Raw genomic sequence first — 23,166 nt, forward strand, 5'->3', positions numbered from 1 at the left:
ACTGCCCATCATGTCTTTTGTACTGATCACTAATCATATGCAGTCTTAGATGTAATTTTTTTTAGATGTAATTGTTATGGAAATTCAACCCGGAACAAACCCCTGAGTCTTTTGAGTGTTCTCCTCCACTCTGGCTAGGCATCTAAATGGTCTCAGGTGATTTTATTTATCCTGTATTCAATCTGGAACACATATTGGGTTCTGTGTGACAGAACCCTTCCTTCTTCCTTTCCATTGTCTACCTTGGGAGGATGGGACTGTCTGTGATTCCTCATTTATTCTTTCTTTCACTGTGAGAATCTTGTCTGTTTTGCTTTAGACAGAGCTCCTTATTCTCTGCACCTCTTCATGCCATTCAAAAATACTTAATGCAGGGTAGTCATTCCTTTGTAGTCTCCCTCCCCCTCATACTTACCCACATTTTCTTTCTTCCTTTGTTAATTCTTTTGTCAGATTCACTAACACATTCTTTATGTTTGTCTTAAAGATCCATCTTTGACATAAAATGTCTTTTTTGTGTCTTATTGATTCAGAGGAAACTCAGGCTCTTTAGAAAAGGACTAATCACAGCTGATGGAAATTGAACATTTCCTAATGGCAGCTACTCTGTTGAGCTGTGCTGTGTGACAGCCCGGTAATGTACCTCACATGGGCTATAGCAGCAGCGCCGTACATCAGCCCTTCTATTCTCTCCCTTTTATGGGAGAATCCCAGTGCTTGGCTAAATGGGCAATTATTTTGGGCCCGAATAAAAATGATATGATTTCCCCAATGTAGCTTTTGTTAGGCGAAGTGGGATTCCAATTTTACTGGATGATTTTCATTTTGATCATAAGGCTGTGTTTCGGTCTCCCACCAGCATCTCCCTGTACCCCCAGAGTACCTCCAAGGTGCAAGCGCCGGCAGTGGGGCCTTTGCTTTTGGAGCCAAGGCAGCCCAGGAAGAAGATGCTTCTGATGTTCAGATTGCCATAGATCTTTTATCTGAGTGTTTATTTTCTGCCAGGTGGTGTGTCCCTCCAGTGTTGACTCCATGCATTCAGAAGCAGGGAAGGTTGTAAAAGACTGGGGGGGGGGGGCATAACTCTAATACCTTAAACACGATCATGTTGTAGAGAGTGTGTTCTGCTTCAAGACACAGAATGCTGTACCAAAAGTGACCTAAACAGTGAGGTCATCAAGTCACATTACAATAAATCTGGAGACAGGGCATTTTGATGGGTATGGTGGGGTTTGGCCTCCTGCCACCTGCCTTTCCAGGTCCTTTGGCTTTTACCATCAGGCTTGTCCTCTCATGGTCCCAAGATCCTGCTGGAGCACTGGGTATAACATCTTTGTATAACCTGAAATATGTGTAGGAAGGGCAGTTTTCCCTTATTTGTCTTTTTTCTTCCCTCTCCCTCTCTCCCTCTCCGTCTCTCCACCTCCCTCTCCCCCTCTCCCTCTCCCTCTCTCTCTCCTATTTTAAATCAGGGAGAAAGACTCTGCCTGGAAGACATGGGCTAACTTCCCCCGTGGTCTCACTGGCCAGGAGTCAGTCACTTGCCCAGCCCTTTAGATGCATGGGAGGTTGAGACTCGCTGGCTGGCCTTTTTAGCTTCTGTAATTGTGTTCTGGAGGACTAGACAGCAGAGAGAAGTGTGGGGAAGGGAGTGTGTGTTGATTGGGCAACCAGCTGTGAGTACCAGTCTTCCAGTCCATGATTTGATTGATGCAGAACTTCCTTCAGTTAATTCCTGGGCAAATAGGAGCTAGTGTATATGCAAATCATTATGATAAAAGGCAGTGAGATCTCATTATTAGAAAGGTTAGTTTTTTTTTTAAATTTATTTATTTATGACAGTCACACACAGAGAGAGAGAGGCAGAGACATAGCCAGAGGGAGAAGCAGGCTCCATGCACTGGGAGCCCGATGTGGGATTCGATCCCGGGTCTCCAGGATCGCGCCCTGGGCCAAAGGCAGGTGCTAAACCACTGCGCCACCCAGGGATCCCCAAGAAAGGTTAGTTTTATGGGCAGCCAAAGTCCACCCCCTCCACATCTACCCATGTATACTAGTTCTGCTTTTGGGCCCTCTTCAGTAGGTGCCTCATCAGTACGGAAGGGGTTTTCATGTTTCCATTTATGTTGGCCTACAGTGTAGAGTATCCTTAACCATGCTGGCTATTAGATGTCTTCCAGACCCTTTAATAGTTTCGGTCTGCTGTAGGAACAGCTATTGGCTGGTCTTAAAATGGGCTGTCAGAGCAGATGCCAGCTTAGTATAGTTTCTAATACATGTTTCAGAAATGGCAGTTTATTTCCCCTTCTCTTGGTGCTGCTGGTGGCTTTTTTTTTTTTTTTTTTTTTTTAACCAGCTCAAGGTCCAGAGGGACAACTCTTTCATATAATTGAGATCTCTGTTAACATGACCTGAGACCATTCCTGCTCTGTAAAAGCCAAATATTCATAATTCACTAGAAACACGTTAAGCTGTATCCCAAAAAGAATCAGACAACCTGTACTTACCTTAAAGTACCTAAAATTACCCAGAAGTTGTTTTGAGAAGGCCTGTGGGAAGTATACTGGTGAGAAGGATGGATTGCCTGGTTTGAACCCAAGCTCCACCATCTATAGCTTCATGGTCCGGGGCAGTCATTTCAAACCTCCATGAGCTCAGTTTTGGTTTTTTTTGTTTTGTTTTTTTTTTTGCATTTAAAGGGATAATAATAGTAAAGGCATCTCAGGGTTGTTGAGAGGATTACCTGAGTTAATAATACACGCAAAGCCCTTAGCAAAGGGCCGGGCATGTGGCCGACAACCTGTGAGTGCTTCTCTCTTGCCCCTCCTCACTGGTTTCCAAGGGCCTTCTTGGGTTTGTCCATGCTTTTTCCTTCCTATCGTCATGTTTCAGTTCTGGCTGCTGGTACTACCGCAGCCTATTATTTGCTGTTCTAGCCTCTCTTTATTCTTTCTGCTCAGTGAACACTAGAAGATAAATACAATCATGCCAGTCCTGTGCTTTTAAGCCTTCACTGGCTCTCTGTTGCCCTTCGATTGTGCCCAGACTCCTTAATCAGTCTTGCAGGGCCTTCCAGGAACTGGCTGGTGTGGCTCTCTGCCACATGGGCAGTTGATCTTCCCTGCTGGGTACTCACGATTCCAGCCATGCCTAGCCACTTGCTGTGTGCAGAGAGTGGTCCTCCTTTTCTTTGTTCTCCCTTTGCAAGGAAAAGTCCTGTGCATAATGCTGCTGTTGTGCTCCATGAGGCCATCCCTTCCTGACTGAATTAGGAGCCATTACTATGAATTCCTGGAATTAGCACCTCTTGTGATTGCTTGGTACTTTCCATTGCTCCTACTAGATCAGAAGCTCCATAAGGGCTGGGATTGTGTCTGATTCACCTTTGTTTCAAGAGCCTGGTCCAGGGGCACCTGGGTGGCTCAGTGGTTGAGTGTCTGCCTTCAGCTTAAGCCATGATCCATGATCCCAGGGTCCTGGAATGGGAGCTCTATACAGGCTCCCTGCTCAGCAGGGAGTCTGCTTCTCCCTCACACTACTGTTGTGCTCTTGCTCTCTGTCGCTTGCTCTCATTATCTCTTCCCCTCTCAAATAAATAAATAAAATCTTAAAAAAAGAAAGTGCCTGGCATATGCTGGACTCAATTACTGTGTTAAAGTAAAGAAGGCATTAACTTTAAGACTATCTGTACCTGCTGTTTTTCTGTTATTTTCTAATCAAATCTTTTTCCTTTTCTACAGTTTATAAAAATACAAGTGATTTCTTACAAAGTTTAAAAATTATATAAGTATTTAAAAAACTATTTGTTAAAATACAAGTGATTTCTTACAAAGTTTAAAAATTATTTAAGTATTTAAAAAACTATTTGTTAACGTTACAATATGATTCCTCTTATCAAACTTTTAATTGTAATTGTGTGATTTTGTGTGGTTACTCTATGTCTGTGTTGCCTTTTTTTGAGGAATATTTAGAACACGTGCCTGGTGGGTATTTTGCATGCTCTCTATCTTGAACCCGGTGAAACAATAGAAGGTTAGGAATGACAAATAGTAACATTTGAATCTTAAATCAGGTTTGATGCTGTAAGTGCAGAACTGTTGAACTGCATTTTGAAATCAAAGACTGCCATTCAGGCTGCAGAGATAAAAGGGTATAAGAAGATGCAAGAGACTTCAGAAATGAAAAAGAAGTTGAAGGTAAAACATAAAAATATCCTAGTGAATAAAATATTTCATCGGGTTTGATTTGCTGTTGACATAAAGGTGTGATGGGATCCAAAGGCTTCCTGTAAAATAAATGTAGCCAGAAGGTAGCTGTTAGAACACTGTAGTAAATTTTGAATAAGTCAAGCTGGCTGGCATTCAGATCCTTGTGTGGAGGGAAGAATTTTTTTGCCTCTTTTTTCTTAACCTCTGAGATGTACAGGAAGGAACACTTCTAAGGTGATCCAGTTATTAGTATTTTTTACATTGATTAGATCTACCTTAATCTAGTCCCTAATAATTTATGACTTTGTGTATGCTGAAGATATTTTGCTTTCTGAATATAACAAATTATTTCAATTCTCAAAATCCCTTTGATATGTTTTCTTTAGAGAAGAGACACATTCAAAAAATAAATACTGTTAAAATGTCTGAGATCTTAACTCTACAACTTTGAACCTCACGTGTGTTATTGTAAATTGTGACAGGAGATTGTAGTGACTTATGTCTTTGGTGTTCATTAAGTGTGTGTGCATCATTTCATGAAGTGTTTCAACACCTAGTGCACGTCTGTAGTCCATCTGGTCTACGTTGATGATGGAGTTTGTCTGTGAAGAGTTTGGAGAACATTTCCAAAACAAGATGTAGATAAATATCAGTGATCTAAGCCAGAAAGTGGTAGTACCATGGTGGTTGAGAGGAGGCCAGGATGGCAGTTATCTCTGTTCACTGGTGAAGTCCAGAGGGGGAGGTAGCATCATGCTAGAATCAGAAGGGACATGCTTGGAGCTGGATGGGAAGGCACAGCAGGCAGGGGTGCCCCTCAGCAGAGGCATGAAGGTGAACAAGTATGTTGTGATAGTTTTTGTTGTTGTTGTTCTGTTTAGTGCTAGGTGTATGTGTAAAAGTAGTGGAGAGTTAAGGTTGGAGAGGCGGTTTGGAGTCAGACCCTGGTTGACATATGTTTAGGTGAGAAGTTCAGACTGACTTCTATCTTATCATTGCATTGTAAATATAAATCTGATTAGGTGGCTCCTGTGGTTGCAACTAATGGCTTTCCACTGCCACGGGGACAGAATTGAAATGTCCCTGACATGCGCCCTGAGCTTACAGCCCTCCTGAATCCTGCTCTTTTCTCATCCTCTACCTTCAGCACGTGCTGTTTTCCATGCTCAGAATGACCCTTATTAAGCCTTTGTGCTGTGTGGTTGAAAAGCCTTCTACTCCAATAAACCTCTTTCAGCCTCATTAGGAAGAGTTAAGTGATTTATCTTTGGACTTCCATGTTGCTTTGACCATACCCTGGTGAAAGCCCTTATTGCATTTATGTCATTATTTGTTTCTATGCCTGCCTGTGAGTGCTTAGAAGTGAGGATAATTTCCCATCGAACCCCCTATTTTCGGCACTCAGCAAAGTTGTTGGCTGATGGAAGGAAGGAATGAATGATGGCTGTGGAAAGGGGGATGTGGGAGGTTGTTAGCCTGGAAGCACCATTATCTGAGCCCTCTGAGTAGGGAGTCAGGAGGTCAGAAAGGACAGCTGTGGTGCATCATTTCATATGCTTCTTACAGTGCTGAAAAACCAATAGATGATAATAATGAGCATTTAACAACCCTATTCTCAAAGCAGAGGATTTGGAAGTTATAGTGATCTTTATCCAAAAAATATTAATAAGTTAAATTCCATCCTATCTACAAACAATTTTACTCCTAGATTGTTACTATAATATTGGAGGGGATGAAAATAACCACTGTGTTTGTTACTGGAAGGCATGATTGGTAGTTCACTCGTTTTCCTTTAATATTTGTAGGTTCATTTATTTTGTTGTTTTAGACAAGTAGTGATAGATGGATGCCAAAAGAGTTGGCAAAATGTAACATGAAGAGAAGTTAACTATCACTTTAATCTCTAATTTTTCTTGCAAATTGGGGAAAGATCAGCTTAATTGTGTTTTAATGAAGAACTGCCTTGTTCCAACTGCTGCCTCACCTGGGTGGAGGATCCACAGTTCAATCTATCACCACAGAAAGTAGCAAAAAAATCAATTTGTATAAAACAGGTCATAATTCTTCAGTTTGTTGGTGACTTTTTGCATTGATACTTGGTTTAACAAAAACAAGTGGTGTTTCTTTGAATCTCTTGTTATTTCTTAATCTTTGTGAATTAGTCACATTAAAGCTGTGCAGCTCAAAGTAGGATTGTTTATTTGCTAGTGCTTTTATGTACAGAAGTTAGAAGGATTCTTCTCTGGGTTGTCTGGTTGAAATAATATGCCTAGAAGTTTTGATTGTGCTCTTATGGGCACTATTTGAGTAGTTAATTTTATCAGTTGTGGATTGAGGAATGGGAGAAATATCAGATATTGAGTGTTCATGCATACGTGTGTGTGTGTGATTTTGTTCAACCCTTTCTTACTAGTTCTGGAAAGATTTTGTCTTCCCTGTCTTTGAGATATAGGGACATTGAGAATATCAAACTATAGAGACATAAATATTAAGTACCATTCTTCAAACATAAGGAACAAAATGCTTTAGTTTGGGTCCCAAAGCAGATTGTCATAGTTTAGAAATTATATAAGAATTATGGTTGTGGTTGAAGTCTGCAGTAGATCCTAAACTTAATATAATATCAACAAATAATAGGCTCAAAATATTTCTATTTTTCATGTTAATTTTTGTCCAGTGATCTCTGTTATAGAATATTCAGTTAATTTGCCTAAACTGTTATTTTTATTGTGTGGCATAAACATTGAGGTTATGTATGTAAATAGATATCCTGGATCTAAAACACTAATTTTAATTGTTCCCTCTTGATAGGAACTATAAATGTACAATTTTTTTCTTATAAAAGTAATCAAAGTTTTTTTTTTAAGTCACCAAAATTTTGTGTGTTTGTGTTATTTGTTTAAATTTGCCTTTTGAAATTTAATCAGCTTTGAAATTTTGTAAGGCAGCCTGGAATTGCATAGTTTTGTCTTGTAGTATTTCTCCTGTGTCAACCTTGACTATAACACTGAAAGGGAATGCAGGAAGGCATGAACCATGAAACTTAGAATAGCGTGAACATTGCATTCATTGAGAAGAAAGTTTGCAGTATTCTTATGTTGGGATTTTATTTTCAGGGATTACAAAAAGAACAGACAGAAAGAAGCCCCAGACTGGATGAATTAAACCAAACTGGACAAGTCCTTTTGGAGCAAATGGGGAAAGGTGAGACCCTTGATCTTTTTTAAAAAAATGTTTTTTAGATGGTAGCATTGAATAACATTTACAGTTTGACAAATTACACATTTAACACTGTAACCTCTTTTTTTACAAGTGGTTTAGACTTTTTTTTAGACAAGTGGTTTTCAAAAATTTTTTTTAGGTAACAGTTTTTTTTTTTCAAATGAAATCCTATGCTAAAGTTTTTATAAAACAGATAAAAGGGAAGTTGTTCTGCTTTATAGAGTCAGACAACCTAAAACTCTGATAGCTTAGCTGAATAGTTGAAATTCACTGTTGTGGAAGATTTTAAAATCTCTTCCTTTGGGGTTATATATTAGGAATTTTTTTGGAGAGGGGTGGCAACAGAAAATTTTACTTTGGCAATATTTGGGAAATGAAGTTGTATTGAAGTGAATTCATTAAGGTTGTTCAATTTTTATCACTTTCAAATTAGTATATTAATTTAGTGCAGGTATCTTTTTATAGTTAAACTTGATGAAGTTGTTACTTGTATTTGAAATTTTTACCTGTATTTAAGGACTTTTTTTTTTCTTTACCATTAGCCCTCAGTTACTCAGGGTTGTATAAAGATAAATATTTTTCCTATCAGCTTTACATATGAAACTTTCTTTGGTCTAGCTCTGAAAGACCTTTCTTGTAAGTCCTATTCCTTATTCCAGTGATGGTAAATGCTTTGGAAGACTGCTGCAATATTCTTTGACAAAAGCCATGTACACCCAAGGCAGAATATTAGTTTGACAAGAATTTTCAGTGTAGTGATTTTCAGTCTTTTTTTTTTTTTTAACTTTTCATTCTGGAAAATGTAAATATATACAGCACAAACAGAATAGTGTAATGAACCTCTTTGTACCAATTACCCAGCTTCAGTAATTAATGGTATCCTGCCATTCTTGAATTATCTATACTTCTACTCATTTCCCACTTCCTGGGTATTATTATCATTGTTGTTTATAGTTTTCTAAAATAAAATTTATAGGCCACCTGGGTGGCTCAGTCAGTTAAGCATCAGACGCTTGATTTCAGCTCAGGTCATTGGGCTCTGCCCTCAGCAGGGAGTCTGCTTGACCCTTTTTCTCTGCTTCCCCACTCTTACTTGTCAGCTCTCTCTCTCTTTCAAATGAATAATTAAATCTTTAAAAAAATAAAAAGTAAATTTTACTTACATTGAAATACATGAAACCTAAATGTGCTGTTTTGACAGCCTGTATGCATATAGCAATATATGGAAAATTTCTATCTGTCCAGGAAGTTCCCTGGTGTCTGATGGATCAGTCACCCCTCCTCAAAATAACATTTTTAAAAACTTTAGATTATTTTTGCCTCTGCATTTAAAAAAATGTAAATTAATTATATACACATACAAACTATGGACACACATACACTTATACACGAAAATATGTGTGTGTCTAATATATGTCCATTTATTTGGAAATTATGCAAAAATACCAGTGTCAATTCATAGATGTTAGTATAGCTTAATTTTTTTCTTTCTTTCTTTCTTTCTTTCTTTCTTTCTTTCTTTCTTTCTTTCTTTCTTTTTTTTTTAAATAAATAGAGTGGGTTTTCACTAGCAGAGTACAGCTTTTGTTGCATGTGTTCTTATTGTGAAAAGGCATCCCCTAAAATATATACTCTGGAAACTAAGTTCATGTGAAAATGTTCCTTGTAAAATATCAAATGCAATATCAGAGGATATGTCATTGATGGTTTTGTAAAGGAACGAATTTTGTGATGTAATGCAGACTTGTTTAATTTCATGGGAAACCCTTTGTATTTTGTATGTTTTTGGAACATTGGTAGGACTGGAAATGCATTCATTAGAGGATACTAATTTTTATTTATGTACTTATTTTTTTAAAGATTAACTTAATTATTTTAGAGAGAGAGAAGGGAGAAGGAGAGGTAGAGGGAACAAGACAATCCTGAAATAGACTCCCTGCTGAGTACACAGCCAGATTGTGGGAGAGAGGGGGCTTGATCCTAGGACCCAAAGACCATGACCTGAGCTGAAATGAAGAGCCAGCTGCAGGGCATCTGGGTGGCTCAGTGGTTGAGCGTCTGCCTTTGGCTCAGGGCATGATTCCGGAGTCCTGAGATCAAGTCCCACATTGGGCTCCCCATGGGGAGCCTGCTTCTCTCTCTGCCTATGTCTCTGCCTCTCTTTCTTGTGTCTCTCATGAATAGATGAGATCTTAAAAAAAAGGGGGGGGGCCAGCTGCTTAACTGACTGAACCACTCCGGCACTCCCTAATTTAATTTATTTTAAAAGACACATTTAAGATGAGGTGGGAATGGCAATGGGGTATTGATCTTAATAGGGTGTTTATGTTCTGGGTTTAATGTCTTGCTTTTTGAAGAGTGTCTATGTGTTAGAGAATAAAAATGAATTTTAAAAATCTTCCCCAGTGTCTTCCCATTTTATCTATTATTCTAATTTTATAGTATTGTATATTATTTTTCTCCATATGGTTTTAGTGCTCTTAATCCTACTGCTCTTATAAACCAGAACTGTTGAACAGAAATGAAAGCACAATTGGGTCCCTCTTGCTGCTCCCCTCATCTTGGCCATTTTCCCCAAGCAATTTGAAATAAATCCTAGAACACAGATAGTTAGCATAGAGGGTGTTTTTAAAAGAGTGTAATTTGGCCAGAGCCTGCCTGGGTCAGGATGTAGATAAGTGACTCAGTCCTTTGGTAAAACAAATGTTCCAATAATCATGTCACTGATTTCCTCAAACTAGTTCATCAGAAGTCATACCACACTGAAATTTGATGGGACTTTTCTGCCAAGTGCATTTGAATTGCTTTGTGGTATCTTGTAAAACATAGAAACATTTTAAACAATGAAATTTTCTGTTTCATTTATCTTTTGTGGCTGTTTTATTCGGTTTTCTTGGTTCAGCCTTATCTTTTTCCTAGAGATTGTGAGCTAATAAAGTAGAGTAGTTAGGCATTTGGATAATATGGCTTTATGAATTGATGTTTACTATGACTAGCCTATGGAATTTGATAGTGGTCCTATGTTTTTTAAATTTCCCTAGATTCTTTTTTTTTTTTTTAAAGATTTTATTTATTCCTAAGACACAGAAAGAGGGTGGGGGAGAGAGAGAAAGAGAGAGAGAGAGAGAGAGAGAGAGAGAGGCAGAGACACAGGCAGAGGGCGAAGCAGGCTCCATGCGGGAGCCTGATGTGGGACTCGATCCCGGGTCCAGGATCAGGCCCTGGGCTGAAGGGGGCGCTAAACCGCTGAGCTACCCGGGCTGCCCCAAATTTCCCTAGATTCTAATAGTGATAGATTGAAAAATATAGTCAGGTGAGAGTAAGTGGCAGGAGTATGTTATATTTTATTCCTTTTAGTAATAAGATGACAGTCTATCGATTTGGGCTTTTGATTAGTCATTTAAGAGTTGAATATCCTGTAGAAATAGAAAATTTATAACTCAGGATCTCTGGGAGCAAAACCATTATTTTAAAAGACAATATATAGTTTTCCTTGCTTGATGTGAAAATTATGCTTTACTTACTACTTGATGTCTATCCAACTTACAATATCTTAAGCTTAGAGGAAGGAAGATTTAAATTTTGAGAATTGGTTTGAAGAGGCAAAATGAATGAATTGTGATGTATTATCAGTGAATAACTACCTCTTCCTTGTTTTCTAGATGAGTGGTGATATTTTCCATCTCAAAATTTTACCAGTTTATTTTCATTTTTTTTTAAAGATTTTATTTATTTATTCATGAGAAACACAGAAAGAGAGGCAGAGACATAGGCAGAGGGAGAAGCAGGCTCCCAGCAAGGAGCCTGATGCAGGACTTGATCCCAGGACCCCAGGATCACACCCTGAGCTAAAGGCAGACGCTCAACTGCTGGGCCCTCAGGTGGCCCCAGATTTTAGCAGTTTAATCCTTCTTTATTGTTTAGCACAAATTACCCTGACATGAATGTAAAGTGGCTGATGTTATACCTTTTGCCCTCTTAGAATATAAATGACCTGACAGAAGCAGAGCCTGGATCACCATTGTTCAGTTGGGTTGTTAGGAAAATGGTGAATTGTTTTGTTTATGACCCTATTAATAGAGATAAATGAACTTGGACGTGGTGTGAACGATTTGCTTGGGCCTAATATTCTATAACCTGTATGATGCTGGCTAGTGAACCTCAGCAACTGACATGGGTGGTGTATTCAGATTATGTCGTGTCATGTTTGCATTTCTAATTTTCAGTGGATACAGTGTGTTGTAGTATTTTAAAAATTGCATCGGCTGTGGATCATAAGTGACCTTTTGTTTTACATGCCATTTTATTCCTTAGAGCTCTTATTACCCTGATTTCAATCGCATCTATTTACAAAGCACCATTCTTTTTTCCCCTCCTACTCAAATAATAAAGATGGTAAGCCCATTCTTTCAACATGCATGCCCTCCTAAGGAGATAAAGATTCCTTTGTAGATTTTCTATACTTTTTCATAGTTATTTTCAGTGATTTGGTGTATTTCATATTAAGGGAAGGACTGTGATAAAACTTATTATTACATATAACTATTATTTCTCCGACCATATTTTACCTTTCAAATATATGAGACAAAATTGTAAGATTTCAGTAATAAACATAATGGCATTTTTTTCCCTGTTGTGTTTCTGAAGTAGATCGTCTTACCACTGTGTTGATATTTTCGTATTTTCTGGTCAATGTGTGGCATGCCCAATAGGCTTGCTAATACCTCTTGGGCCTGGCTGCTGGCTAGGTGCTCCTACACTCAACAGGTTGCTCCATGGACTAGTTCTTGCCATCCATTTTGCAATTCTTATGACACTGTGGTTTGGTCACCAAAGAATCTTTTGAGCTCCTCAATTGTTTAGCCAAATGTCTTTTTTTGTGATGATAGAAGGTTTACCTTCTTACCTCAGAACTTCAGACAAGTCTACATAATTCATTATATTTCCCTGCTTCTGTCTAGAAGCTAGCAAAGTGATACAGTGCACATACTCTATATAAGAAGCCATGGTTGCAGCTCCACTGATGTGCCTTTTGTGATGGCAGTACTACTCCTGAATTGCTATTTCAAGCTCCCCCTCTCCCATCTCAGCCAGAGAATGAAGCATAGTTATTCTTAACGGCATCATTATAATTTTGTTGTTATGTTAGAAGGGACTTAAGGAAGTGATCATTATATGTGACATCACCTCATTATTTTGAATAGGCTAGAATGTTTATAACAAATTCAAAACAAGTTTTATAATAACATATGTAGTGTCTGCTTATTTTTTATGTCTGCATAGAGGGTATTCCTACAGAAGAAATAAAAAATGTTCTGGAGAAGGTGTTCTCAGAATGGAAGGATATATCACAGCATTTGGAAGATCTGGCAAGAAAAATTCAGCTACAGGAAGATATAAATGCTTACTTTAAGCAGCTTGATGATCTCGAAAAGATCGTAAAGACAAAGGAGGAGTGGGTAAAACACACTCCCTTTTTAGAAGCTCCTCAGCGGCCCTTGCCAAGTTTGAAGGACTCCTGTCAGGTAAAGAAAGAATCATCCAGAACATGAAAGCATTCTCTGCCTAGTCCTGTATTTAAAGAATGCTACTTTTATTATGAACTTTAGGTTAATGCTGCTCTGATTAACTTTCTGTGAGGATAGTTATCTTCAATGAGTTCCGTGACCCAATTTTCTCTTTTGTAGCGGGAGTTGACAGATCTCCTGGGCCTCCACCCCAAGATTGAAATGGCGCGTGCCTATTGCTTAGCTCTGAAGTCTCGGCCTTTGGCTCCAGATTTTGTCCAGCAGGGCTTCGAGAGCCTTCTGGGCCGTTACCAAGCTGTGCGACAGGAGTTAGAGCATCGTCAGCAACAGCTGGAGAATGGTAAACCCATTCTTTTGGCTTTCTTATTAGATGACTCTACTATCTTCTCTCTCAGTTTGCTGTAATTAAAAAATTACCCTTGATATTTAGACAAAGAGCACACTTGCTTGTTTTGCACCAGCCACATTTTGTTTTCCTCTGTGCCTGCTACTGTTCGGGGTCTTAAAGTATATTCTTAATATTCCGTGGATTCACACTTCTTTAGAAAAGTACAAACAGCTTTCACCTGCTCTAAAATCATGCTACTAGGACATAATAATTTTTTTAAAGGATATAATAATTTTTAAGGAGTTTTTTTAGAGGGTGCTGTTCTTCCCTTTTATTGAAGGAGGCCGGCTAATATCAATACTAGTAGGGCTAAAAAGAATGATCACTTCTGTTTGCTCAGAATGGTTCAGGTTTTGGCAATACCTTTTCCTCTTAGAAAAGAAATTATGTTTATCTTTCAGAGTCTGAAATTATTTATGTATTTATTTATTTACTTACTTATTAGAGGGAGGGAGGGGCTGGCGGGGGGAGACAGAGAGAGAATATCTTAAGTACGTTCCATGCTGGGCTCAATGTGGGGCTTGATCTTACAACCCTGAGATCATGACCTGAGCTAACATCAAGATTCAGATGCCTAACTGACTAAGCCACCCAGGCGCCCCTCAATGTCTGAAAAATTTTAAAGAATTTTTACTTTTGGAATAAACCTGAGTTTGGCAAGTTAACTGTTAACTGTTTTGAGAGCTCATTTCTCATATGTTCTGGGTTTTTTTTTTTTTTTGTCCTTACCTATCATATAAGTCAGGAATTGTGTTGTATTATGTAATGTTATGGGTAATGCATGTTAAAAAGCTGTATGTTGAACCATACCCTTCTTGTAACAAATGTAGATTGTGTAATAACTTGTAGGAATCTATATGTGTACGTGATAAGCAAATATGTCATGTCTTTCTTCTGGAAAGGGTTTTGGACACCATGCTTTTTTGTTCATTGAATTTAGTTACCCTAAGGTGTAAAATAAATGTTTGAGAGTATTGCTTTTCAAATTTACTCTTATAAAACATGCCTTCATATCGATCCTTGTCAAAAACAAAAGTATATTTTGTAATAGTAAATTGAAAAAGCAGTACACTGAAACATCTATTTAACATTACAACACAGTTCCCAACCTGAAACTGAAAAAAAAGTTCAAAATCTATTTTTTTTTGTTTTTTTAATTGTGGTAAAATATGTATAACATAAAATTTATTATTTTAACCATTGCTTTATTTATTTTTTAAAGTTTATTACTTAAGTAATCTCTACACCCAGCAGGAGGCTCAAACTCACGATCACAAGATCAAGAGTCGCATTCTTCTCCAACTGAGCCCGCCAGGCACCCCATATTGTAACCATTTTAAAGTGTAGAGTGCAGTAGTGTTAAATATATGTGCAACTGCTCTCCAGAAGTTTTTCATCTTGTGAAAGTGAAACTCTGTACCTATTAAACAACAGCTCTTCACTTCCTCCTTCCTCCAGCCCTTGGCAACCACCATTCTACTTTCTGTTCCCATGAGTTTGACTCTTCTAGATACCTCATATAGGTGGAATCATGCAGCACTTTTTATTTGTGACTTAGTGTAACGTCCTCAAAGTTCATCTATGTGGGCAGCATGTTGTCAGAATTTCCTTCCTTTTTAAGGATGAATAATATTCTATTGTATGTAGTCTACTGCATTTTATTTCTCCATCCCTTTGTCGAGGGCATTTGGTGGTTGTGACTAATGCTGCTAATTTCTTAACGTTTGCTTCTCGTTGGTCTCACATCTTTGTATTCCAGATCATCTTACTTCCTTTCCACACAAGTGTTGCTTGTTTGTGATTTTTACCTTAATGATAGAGACACACACATTCCAACTGCCTTCTGCAGTCAGTACCTCTCATAGGACCTGCCATAGCTGGGCTGTGGCTTTCTGGAAATGCCCACCACTCTGTAAATGGCGGTTTGTCTACCCACTTGAGCTCAGAGGAAGACTGGTTGGGGGGATCCTGGTTTTCTTTTATTCTTTGTGTAGCTACTAGGGAAAAGGAGATTATATGAGACAAAAGAAACATTGTAGTACGATTTTTAGAGAGACATTTCATCATGTCTCATCATCATTTTTCAAATAAAGAAAAAATGATAGTGAGTTAGTTAATATTTCAAACATCAACCCCCAGGAATGAAGTCACTGTCTGACTCTCAGAAATGCCAATGGAATGATTTGTCATAGCAGCTAACAGAGGCCCTTCTAACTTTTAATTGTGGAGTTTAACTTATTAGGTATTAAGATTCACTTATATAGAGAAGATTAATGGTATGTATATAATAATATAAGGTTCCTAAAATTATTTTCTAAAAGTAAGTATTTTTAAATAAACAGAACTGAAGAGCCAACCTGGACGTGCATATTTGGAAACATTGAAAACACTGAAAAATACACTGAATGATTCAGAAAGTAAGGCCCAGACATCTTTGAATGTCTTGAATGATCTTACAAAGTTGGAGAAGGCCCTTCAGGAAAAAAAGGTAATATATATTTTTAGGTCTTAGAAGTCTGGTGTCATTTTAAATACCTCCTGTCACTTATTTTGAAATGTTTTTTTCCAGCTATTTAAAAAATAGTAGTCATTTTTGGTCAAAATTGGTCAAAAGTTCCTTATAGTTTAAAGGTTAGTTACAATAATGTAGTACCTTGGCTAAAAGAAGAGATACTTATTGAATACCACTAATAGAATAAAAGTGTATTTTCTCCTTCTACTGTAATTAGTCTAGAATTCCCAACCTGTTCATAATCTGCTAAAATATCTTTAATAAAATGAATATCACTGGAATTGATGTGTTCTTTCTTCTGTGTTGAATAAAAATGCTTATCTGGTTATTTAGGATATATGACTCTGCATTATTTCATCATACAAAACAGATCAGCCATTGAGCCCTGCACACACTTGATCCTCACTGAGTGCATTGTTTTACTGGATTTTAGTGTAGAGAATATATTATTTCTGGCCCACACACAACTCATGAAGGGAAAGCTTTAACTTTTTTTGGTTATGTGTATTTTTTTCATGATTTTTGTACAATTCTTTTTTAATTGAATACTTTTTAAAAAGTGACAGGCTTTTTATAGCCCATATTATTACGTCTGTACAGACAAATTATTGTGCATATTTTTAATCTTTAAAATTTTTTTCCAGGCCCTTGATGAAATCCTTGAGAATCAGAGACCTACATTATATACACTTGCAGAAGAAACAAAGGCTTTGGAGAAAACTGTTTCTCCAGATGTAGAAAAAATGTATAAGCAAGAATTTGATGATGTTCAGGGAAAGTGGAATAAACTAAAGGTCAAGGTTTCCAAAGATCTGCATTTGCTTGAAGAAATTACCTCCAAACTCAGAGCTTTTGAGGTAAATCCAGAGCTAATGGTGTGTAAGTTTATTAGAGAACAAAGTGGTAATTTATCAAATAAGACTCTAGTGTCTATTATTTGGATATTTTTCATTCTTTCATTTCCCATATTTATTATGTGTGTAAGTTGGGATTTCTAACTTGCTTTTGATGTGCTGGAAAACACACTTATTTGCTTTTTCTTTGCAAATGGGCTTATTTGTAGAGGTGAACTGGATCTTGAAGATAAGAGAAAATTACTTAAAACTGGTCAAAGTAATGTTTCAGGGATGCAGAGTTTGCGTGATATTCAGACTGGTGATTAGATTGCAGGGGAACTTTGTCGGAGTGGTAAAATTGCCCAGGTAGTAGCAGACGGCTGAGTCCTTGAAGCTGGTGTTTGAAGACTTTAGACATTTGGAGATAAAAATCTGAACTAGACCATCGATAAACAGTGTCCAATTGGGAAAGCAGGTCATTTGAGGAACATGAAAGTCAGAAGTAGGATCCTTTGCTACATCTGAAAATGCCCACGGATGAAACAGTGATAAAGTTCCAGACGAAAGAACAAAGGTTAGAAAGTAAGGAGAAAGTAATAAAAGTCAATTTCAGATAAGCTAAGATTTTAACATTTCACCTGTGAGGAATATGGAGAAGTGGTCTTGAGCAAATTGTCTGGTTTTCTCCTAGGAAAGGTTGGGAGGAAGAATGAATCAATCGGACTCTTTGCCCTATTTTCCTGGTCTCTCCTTACTTTGGTATTTTGTGTTGTATCTCATGATAGACTTTTGGTTTCATGCCTGGCAAAGAGAAGGCACTCAAGAAATATTTTTCAGTGAATGAAATGAAATTAGTAATAGGAGATTTAAATTTGGATATGTATATATATCCAACATTAATTAATAGCTAATATAATGTTATGTATATATTTGGATTTAGATTCTAAGAGATTAGATGAGACTTTATATAGATATATGTATTTCATATATACATGAGAGTTTGTGTAAAGGATGATGTTAAAAAAGTGAAAAGATTGAGAATGAAGACAAAATTCATGAAAATGATGTTTTAAAAATCAAAATCAGGGAACATGTGGTAGGAGAGGGGTGGGTAGACTGTACAGATCCGTGTGAAGATATCAAGAAAGATGAGACAAGTGGAGCATGGTGACTGCTAAAATTAGAGGGAGACTTTTTGCCCCATTGGACAGTTGTAGTGAATGACCAGGAAAATAAAGATGGTGACATTTCTGTGTGTGTGTGTGTGTGTGTGTGTGTGTGTGTGGTGCTAGTAGAAGGAACTTTTTTTTTCCTAAGTGCCAACTGCAGTTCTCTACCAAAACTGAGATCTCCTTAGAATAAAGCTTGATTTTTGAAGAGGGGTGTGTTATGTGTTGCTTAGTATTTTTGAATCATTTAATTTGTGTGAGCCGATCCACTTCCCCTTATGTGTCTTCAGGTGTAGTTTTTCCCAACTTCAAAAACCATAATTACTCTTATTCATGATCGTAAAATTTGTGGTTATGGTCCAAGCACTTGTTACCAGTGGTTCTCAGCCAGGGGTGATTTTGCCACCCCTACCCCTCCACCCCACCCCACCCCACACCCCCCTCCAGGACATTTGTTAATGTTCGGAGATGTTTTTTGGTTGTCACAACTGTGGAGGGAAGGGGGTATGCTATTGGCTTCTCATGGGTAGAGGCCAGAGTCACAGCTAATGCATAAGACCTCCCCCACAACAAAAGACTTTTCTGACCCTAAATGTCAATAGTGTGAAGGTGGAGCAATATTCGATTAAATATTTCTCATCTTTTCAAAAGAGCAGTGCTTTGTTTTCAATTTAAATCTAAGATGTAGTTAAGAGAAATTTACGGGTGAAGATTAACCCAAAGGTTATTAATCTTTTGACTCTCAGAAGTGTATTTTGGGGTTAGCTAAGTGTGTGCCAGTATTTAAATATGGAATTTTTTTAAAATATGAAATTTAAAGAGAATAAAGAGTGTTCCAAAACACAAAAGAGAGTCCTGTGGCTATAGTAATCCAGCCTTAGGCTTTAGTGGGTTGTTATACTAATGTAGCAAACCCAGGCACTTAGAGTGGCCAGTTGGAATATATGCCAAATTCATTCCATGATAAATAACCAATATTTAAATTTTTTTGTAATCACAGTAGCAGATTGATAATGTCCAGCTATTCTTTCTTTATTTTTTAACTACAAGATTGTTGATAGTCTGTGTGTATTTCCTAACTGTGCAACTTCTTTATTGACATATGTTTTTTTTTATTATAAAGAAAACTTTTACTCCTTTATTTGCTTTGCTTTGAAGGCATTGCTTGTTACTTAACTACTTACAATTCACTTAGGAAACCTTAATTTTTCACCAAAGCTAGTTACAAATAAATATTCTTTAGAGGTTAGCATTGTTTCCCTTCAGTGACCTGATGTACAGTTTTCTAGCCATTTAAGTTCTATTTGTCTTTAAGGCATGAAGCACAGTAGGTTTTTTTTTTTTTTAATTTATTTATGATAGTCACACAGAGAGAGAGACAGAGACAGAGACACAGGCAGAGGGAGAAGCAGGCTCCATGCACCGGTAGCCCGACGTGGGATTCGATCCCAGGTCTCCAGGATCACGCCCTGGGCCAAAGGCAGGCGCCAAACCACTGCGCCACCCAGGGATCCCCACAGTAGGTTTTTGATTCAGTGTGTTGGTTTAGGATGATGTTTCTTAGGAGAAAAGTGATTGATTTGTTTATTTTTAAAATGCATTTTTAACTATATAACTAATACATAGAGGCTGGTTGTTGTGAAGAAATTGAATAATAGAGAAGTATTAGAGTGAACATTTAGACTTCCCTGCCCCTCCCCCCAATACCATTTCCTTTCCTTTTTTTTTTTTTTTAAATTTTTTTATTTATTTATGATAGTCACACAGAGAGAAAGAGAGAGAGAGGCAGAGACATAGGCAGAGGGAGAAGCAGCCTCCATGCACCAGGAGCCCGACGTGGGACTTGATCCCGGGTCTCCAGGATCGCGCCCTGGGCCAAAGGCAGGCGCTAAACCGCTGCGCCACCCAGGGATCCCACCATTTCCTTTCCTGAAGGCATCTAATATTAATAATGGGTCCCAAGAAGACACAAAGAAATGGGAAGACGTTCCATGCTCATGGATTTAAAGAAAAATTTTGTCAAAATGTCTATACTGCCCAAAGCAACCTACACATTTAATGTGGTCCCTATCAAAATTACAACAGTGGTTTTCACAGAACTAGAACAAACAAATCTAATATTTGTATGGAATCACAAAAGACCCTGAATAGCAAAGCAATCTTAAAAAAGAAAAGCAAAGCTGAAGGTATCACAATTCTGGACTTCAGGTTAAATAACAAATATCGTCATGTGACATGAAAATAGACACATAGATCAGTGGCACAGAGTAGAAAGCCCAGAAATAAACTCACAATTACTTATGATCAGTTAATCCTCAACAAGGCAGAAAAGAATATGCTATGGGAAAAAGACCATTTCTTCAACAAACGGTGTTGGGAAAACTGGACAACATGCAAAAGAACGAAACTGGACCACTTGCTTACACCATACACAAAAATAAATTCAAAATGGATTAAAGACCTAAATGTGAGGTCTCAAACCATAAAAATCCTAGAAGAGAACATAGGCAGTAACCTCTTTGACATCAGTATAGCAAGTTCTTTCTAGGTACGTTTCTAGGGAAACAAAAGCAAAAATAAACTTTGAGACTACATCAAAATAAAGAGCTTTTTGCATAGCAAAGGAAACCATCAACAAAACTAAAAGGCAAACTATGGAATGGGAAAAGATGTTTGCAAATGACATATATGATAAAATGTTATTATAGGAAATACATAAACTTAAAAACTCAACACCCCAAAAATGAATAATCCAATTAAAAATGGAAGAAGATATGAACAGACTTCTCTCCCAAGAAGTCATCCAGATGGCCAACAGACACATGAACAGATTATTAACATCACTTACATCAGGGAAATGCAAATGAAAACTGCAATGAGATATCACCTCACACACCTGTTAGAATGGCTGCGCTCAACAACACAACAACACAAGGTGATGAGATGATGTAGAGAAAAGGGAGCACTGTGCACTGTTGGTGGGAATGCAAACCAGTGCAGCCACCGTGGAAAACAAAATGGGAGTTTCCTTAAAAAGTTAGAAGTAAAACTACTCTATGACCCAGCAATTGCATTACTGGGTATTTACCCAAAGAATACAAAAATACTAATGCAAAGAGATAATGTACTCTGGTGTTTATAGTAGCATTATTTACAATAGACAAGATATGGAAGCAGTCCAAGTGTCCATTGACTGATAACTGGGTAAAGAAGATGTGTGAATACACACAAATACACACACACACGCACATACACACAGTGGAGTATTACATAGCCATAAAAAGAATGAAATCTTGCTATTTGCAATGACATGGATGGAGTGAGAGAGTATAATGCTAAGCAAAATAAGTCAGAGAAAGACAAATACCATATGATTTCACTGGAATTTAAGAAAAAAACCAAATGAGCAAAGAGAAAAAGAGACAAACCAATTGTAGAGTGCAAACTGATGGCCACCAGAGGGGAGAGGGGTGAGGAGATGGGTGAAATAGGTGATAGGGATGAAGGAGGGCACTTGGGATGAGCAGGGGGTGATGTATGGAAGTGTTGAATCACTAGATTAAAAAAAGGGGAACTTTCTGGGGGTTAACAGATTCCAGTCCAATAGAAAAGCTCATGAATGTTACCAATTCTAATAATTTTTTTCACCTAATAGAAATGAATGATGTTGGAGCTCCATGAGGGTGGGTTGGTTATTTATTTATTTATTTATTTATTTATTTATTTATTTATTTATTTTCATGAGGGATATTTAAATAGCACACAAATATATGAGCTTGGAGTGTGAATCCCAGTACTGCTAATGATGGTGCCTTTCATTGGCACAGCATACTTCAGCTTCGAAAGTATTTCATAGCTACGTGCTTACTTTTTCCTGCCATTCTACGGTACTTATAAAAACATCTTTTTGTTTGTTGGTGTGCAAATTTTAGTTTTCTGTTACTTGTTGGCAAATAGGGTTTTTTTCATCTGCCTCTATTTCCTTTGTCTTCATGGCTGGTTTCTCTGTACAGTTGGAGATTTGGCCTGCGTATTCATATTCAGTGTTATAAGTTCTTAAATTCTTTTTTTATCTATACCATGCCAAAGTAATGACCTCAGTTCCTGTACTTAGGAATTAAAATGTTAATTGGTATTTTAAAAACTACTTCACAGAAAATCCTCCCACTCCTTCCAGGCAGCAAAACATTTAAAAATACATGAATATTAATATTTTCATTATTGATTTTACTTGATTTTTTTATGAATTATGGGGATTAAATATTATAAACTTTTAGGAGGCTGGTTGTATATCTCTCATCACCAGTAATGGTATCTTTGCATTTGGGAGCTATGGGTGTTTTGTATTGTTTGTTGCTTCTTTTTTCTTCCTCAAGATCTGTGATGTGGTATAACTGCAAATTGTGAAACAATTCATGAGGCCCACACAAAACTCTGTCTTATGTTTATCACCGTTTCGATAGCCTCTCCCTGCTGTGTTCAGACTCCCATAGAGTCCCTTGCCCTGATAATCCCATTGCACTTTAAAGCTGGCTCTCATTTCCAGTCTCTTCCCTCTCGAATTCGACTTCCCCAGTGGTGCCAGAGTTCTGCTTCTGGAAAGGATCTGGTTGTCTTTGCCGTGGTGATAGGGTGCATTCACATCGTCTCCTAGCTCCTGCTTCCTCCTTGCCCTGAAGCCCTTCCTGCAGCGCCACCCCCTGCCTCTCCCCTCCTTCATGAGCTTAGTCTGGCGAGGAAACAGTGTCTTGGATCACCAAAACCACATTGGACAATTTCTCCGGAAATGTCACTTCCTTGCTAGGAATTCACATCTTCTGAGCTCACCCTTTAAGAGTAAGCTTGTTCTACAGTGTTCTGTCTTGCTCACCACCATCCCCACGGCTAATTATTCCCTCCTCTGTGATTCTACTACACACTGTTGACACCTTCCCAAACCCTCATCTCAGACCAGCTTTTATTAAAATGAGACCTGTGTGTGTCTCTCCTCCCCCAGAATGGAGTTCTTTGACTACAGGAGCCTTGTGTGGCCAACAGCAAGTAAGTGGATGTGAAGTAATTGCTTTGTAGGTGCCTATAGACATCTCTACAGATGCATTTCTCTCCTGAGGTTGGATCTGTAAAGTATAGATGGACCACACATGGAAGGACCCTATGTCATCAGATCCCTGTAGTCAGTCGCTGACCAGTTGGATGGGCTCTGACCCAGGGTGTGGAAGAGGCTATGCCGGACCTCTGAGACATGCAGAATCTGGCTTTGAAATTACTGTAGAAAGAATTTCAGAGTAAACACACATTGGTCA

The 23,166-nt window shown here is 37.9% G+C and overlaps 1 protein-coding gene across 10 annotated transcripts in view; it reads left to right on the forward strand.

The window, feature by feature from the left end:
* UTRN (utrophin) overlaps window positions 1-23,166 on the forward strand; it is a 497,949-nt gene that overhangs the window by 142,277 nt on the left and 332,506 nt on the right. For all 10 annotated transcript variants that reach the window (XM_072826596.1, XM_072826601.1, XM_072826576.1 and 7 more), the window contains 6 exons: window positions 4,073-4,196; window positions 7,325-7,412; window positions 12,714-12,955; window positions 13,118-13,298; window positions 15,689-15,834; window positions 16,503-16,715. In XM_072826596.1, coding sequence (XP_072682697.1) covers window positions 4,073-4,196; window positions 7,325-7,412; window positions 12,714-12,955; window positions 13,118-13,298; window positions 15,689-15,834; window positions 16,503-16,715 — 994 coding nt within the window. The remainder of the gene's footprint in view (window positions 1-4,072; window positions 4,197-7,324; window positions 7,413-12,713; window positions 12,956-13,117; window positions 13,299-15,688; window positions 15,835-16,502; window positions 16,716-23,166) is intronic.

This window comes from Canis lupus, chromosome 1 (assembly GCF_048164855.1).
Source record: "Canis lupus baileyi chromosome 1, mCanLup2.hap1, whole genome shotgun sequence".
NCBI classification, from domain to species: domain Eukaryota; kingdom Metazoa; phylum Chordata; class Mammalia; order Carnivora; family Canidae; genus Canis; species Canis lupus.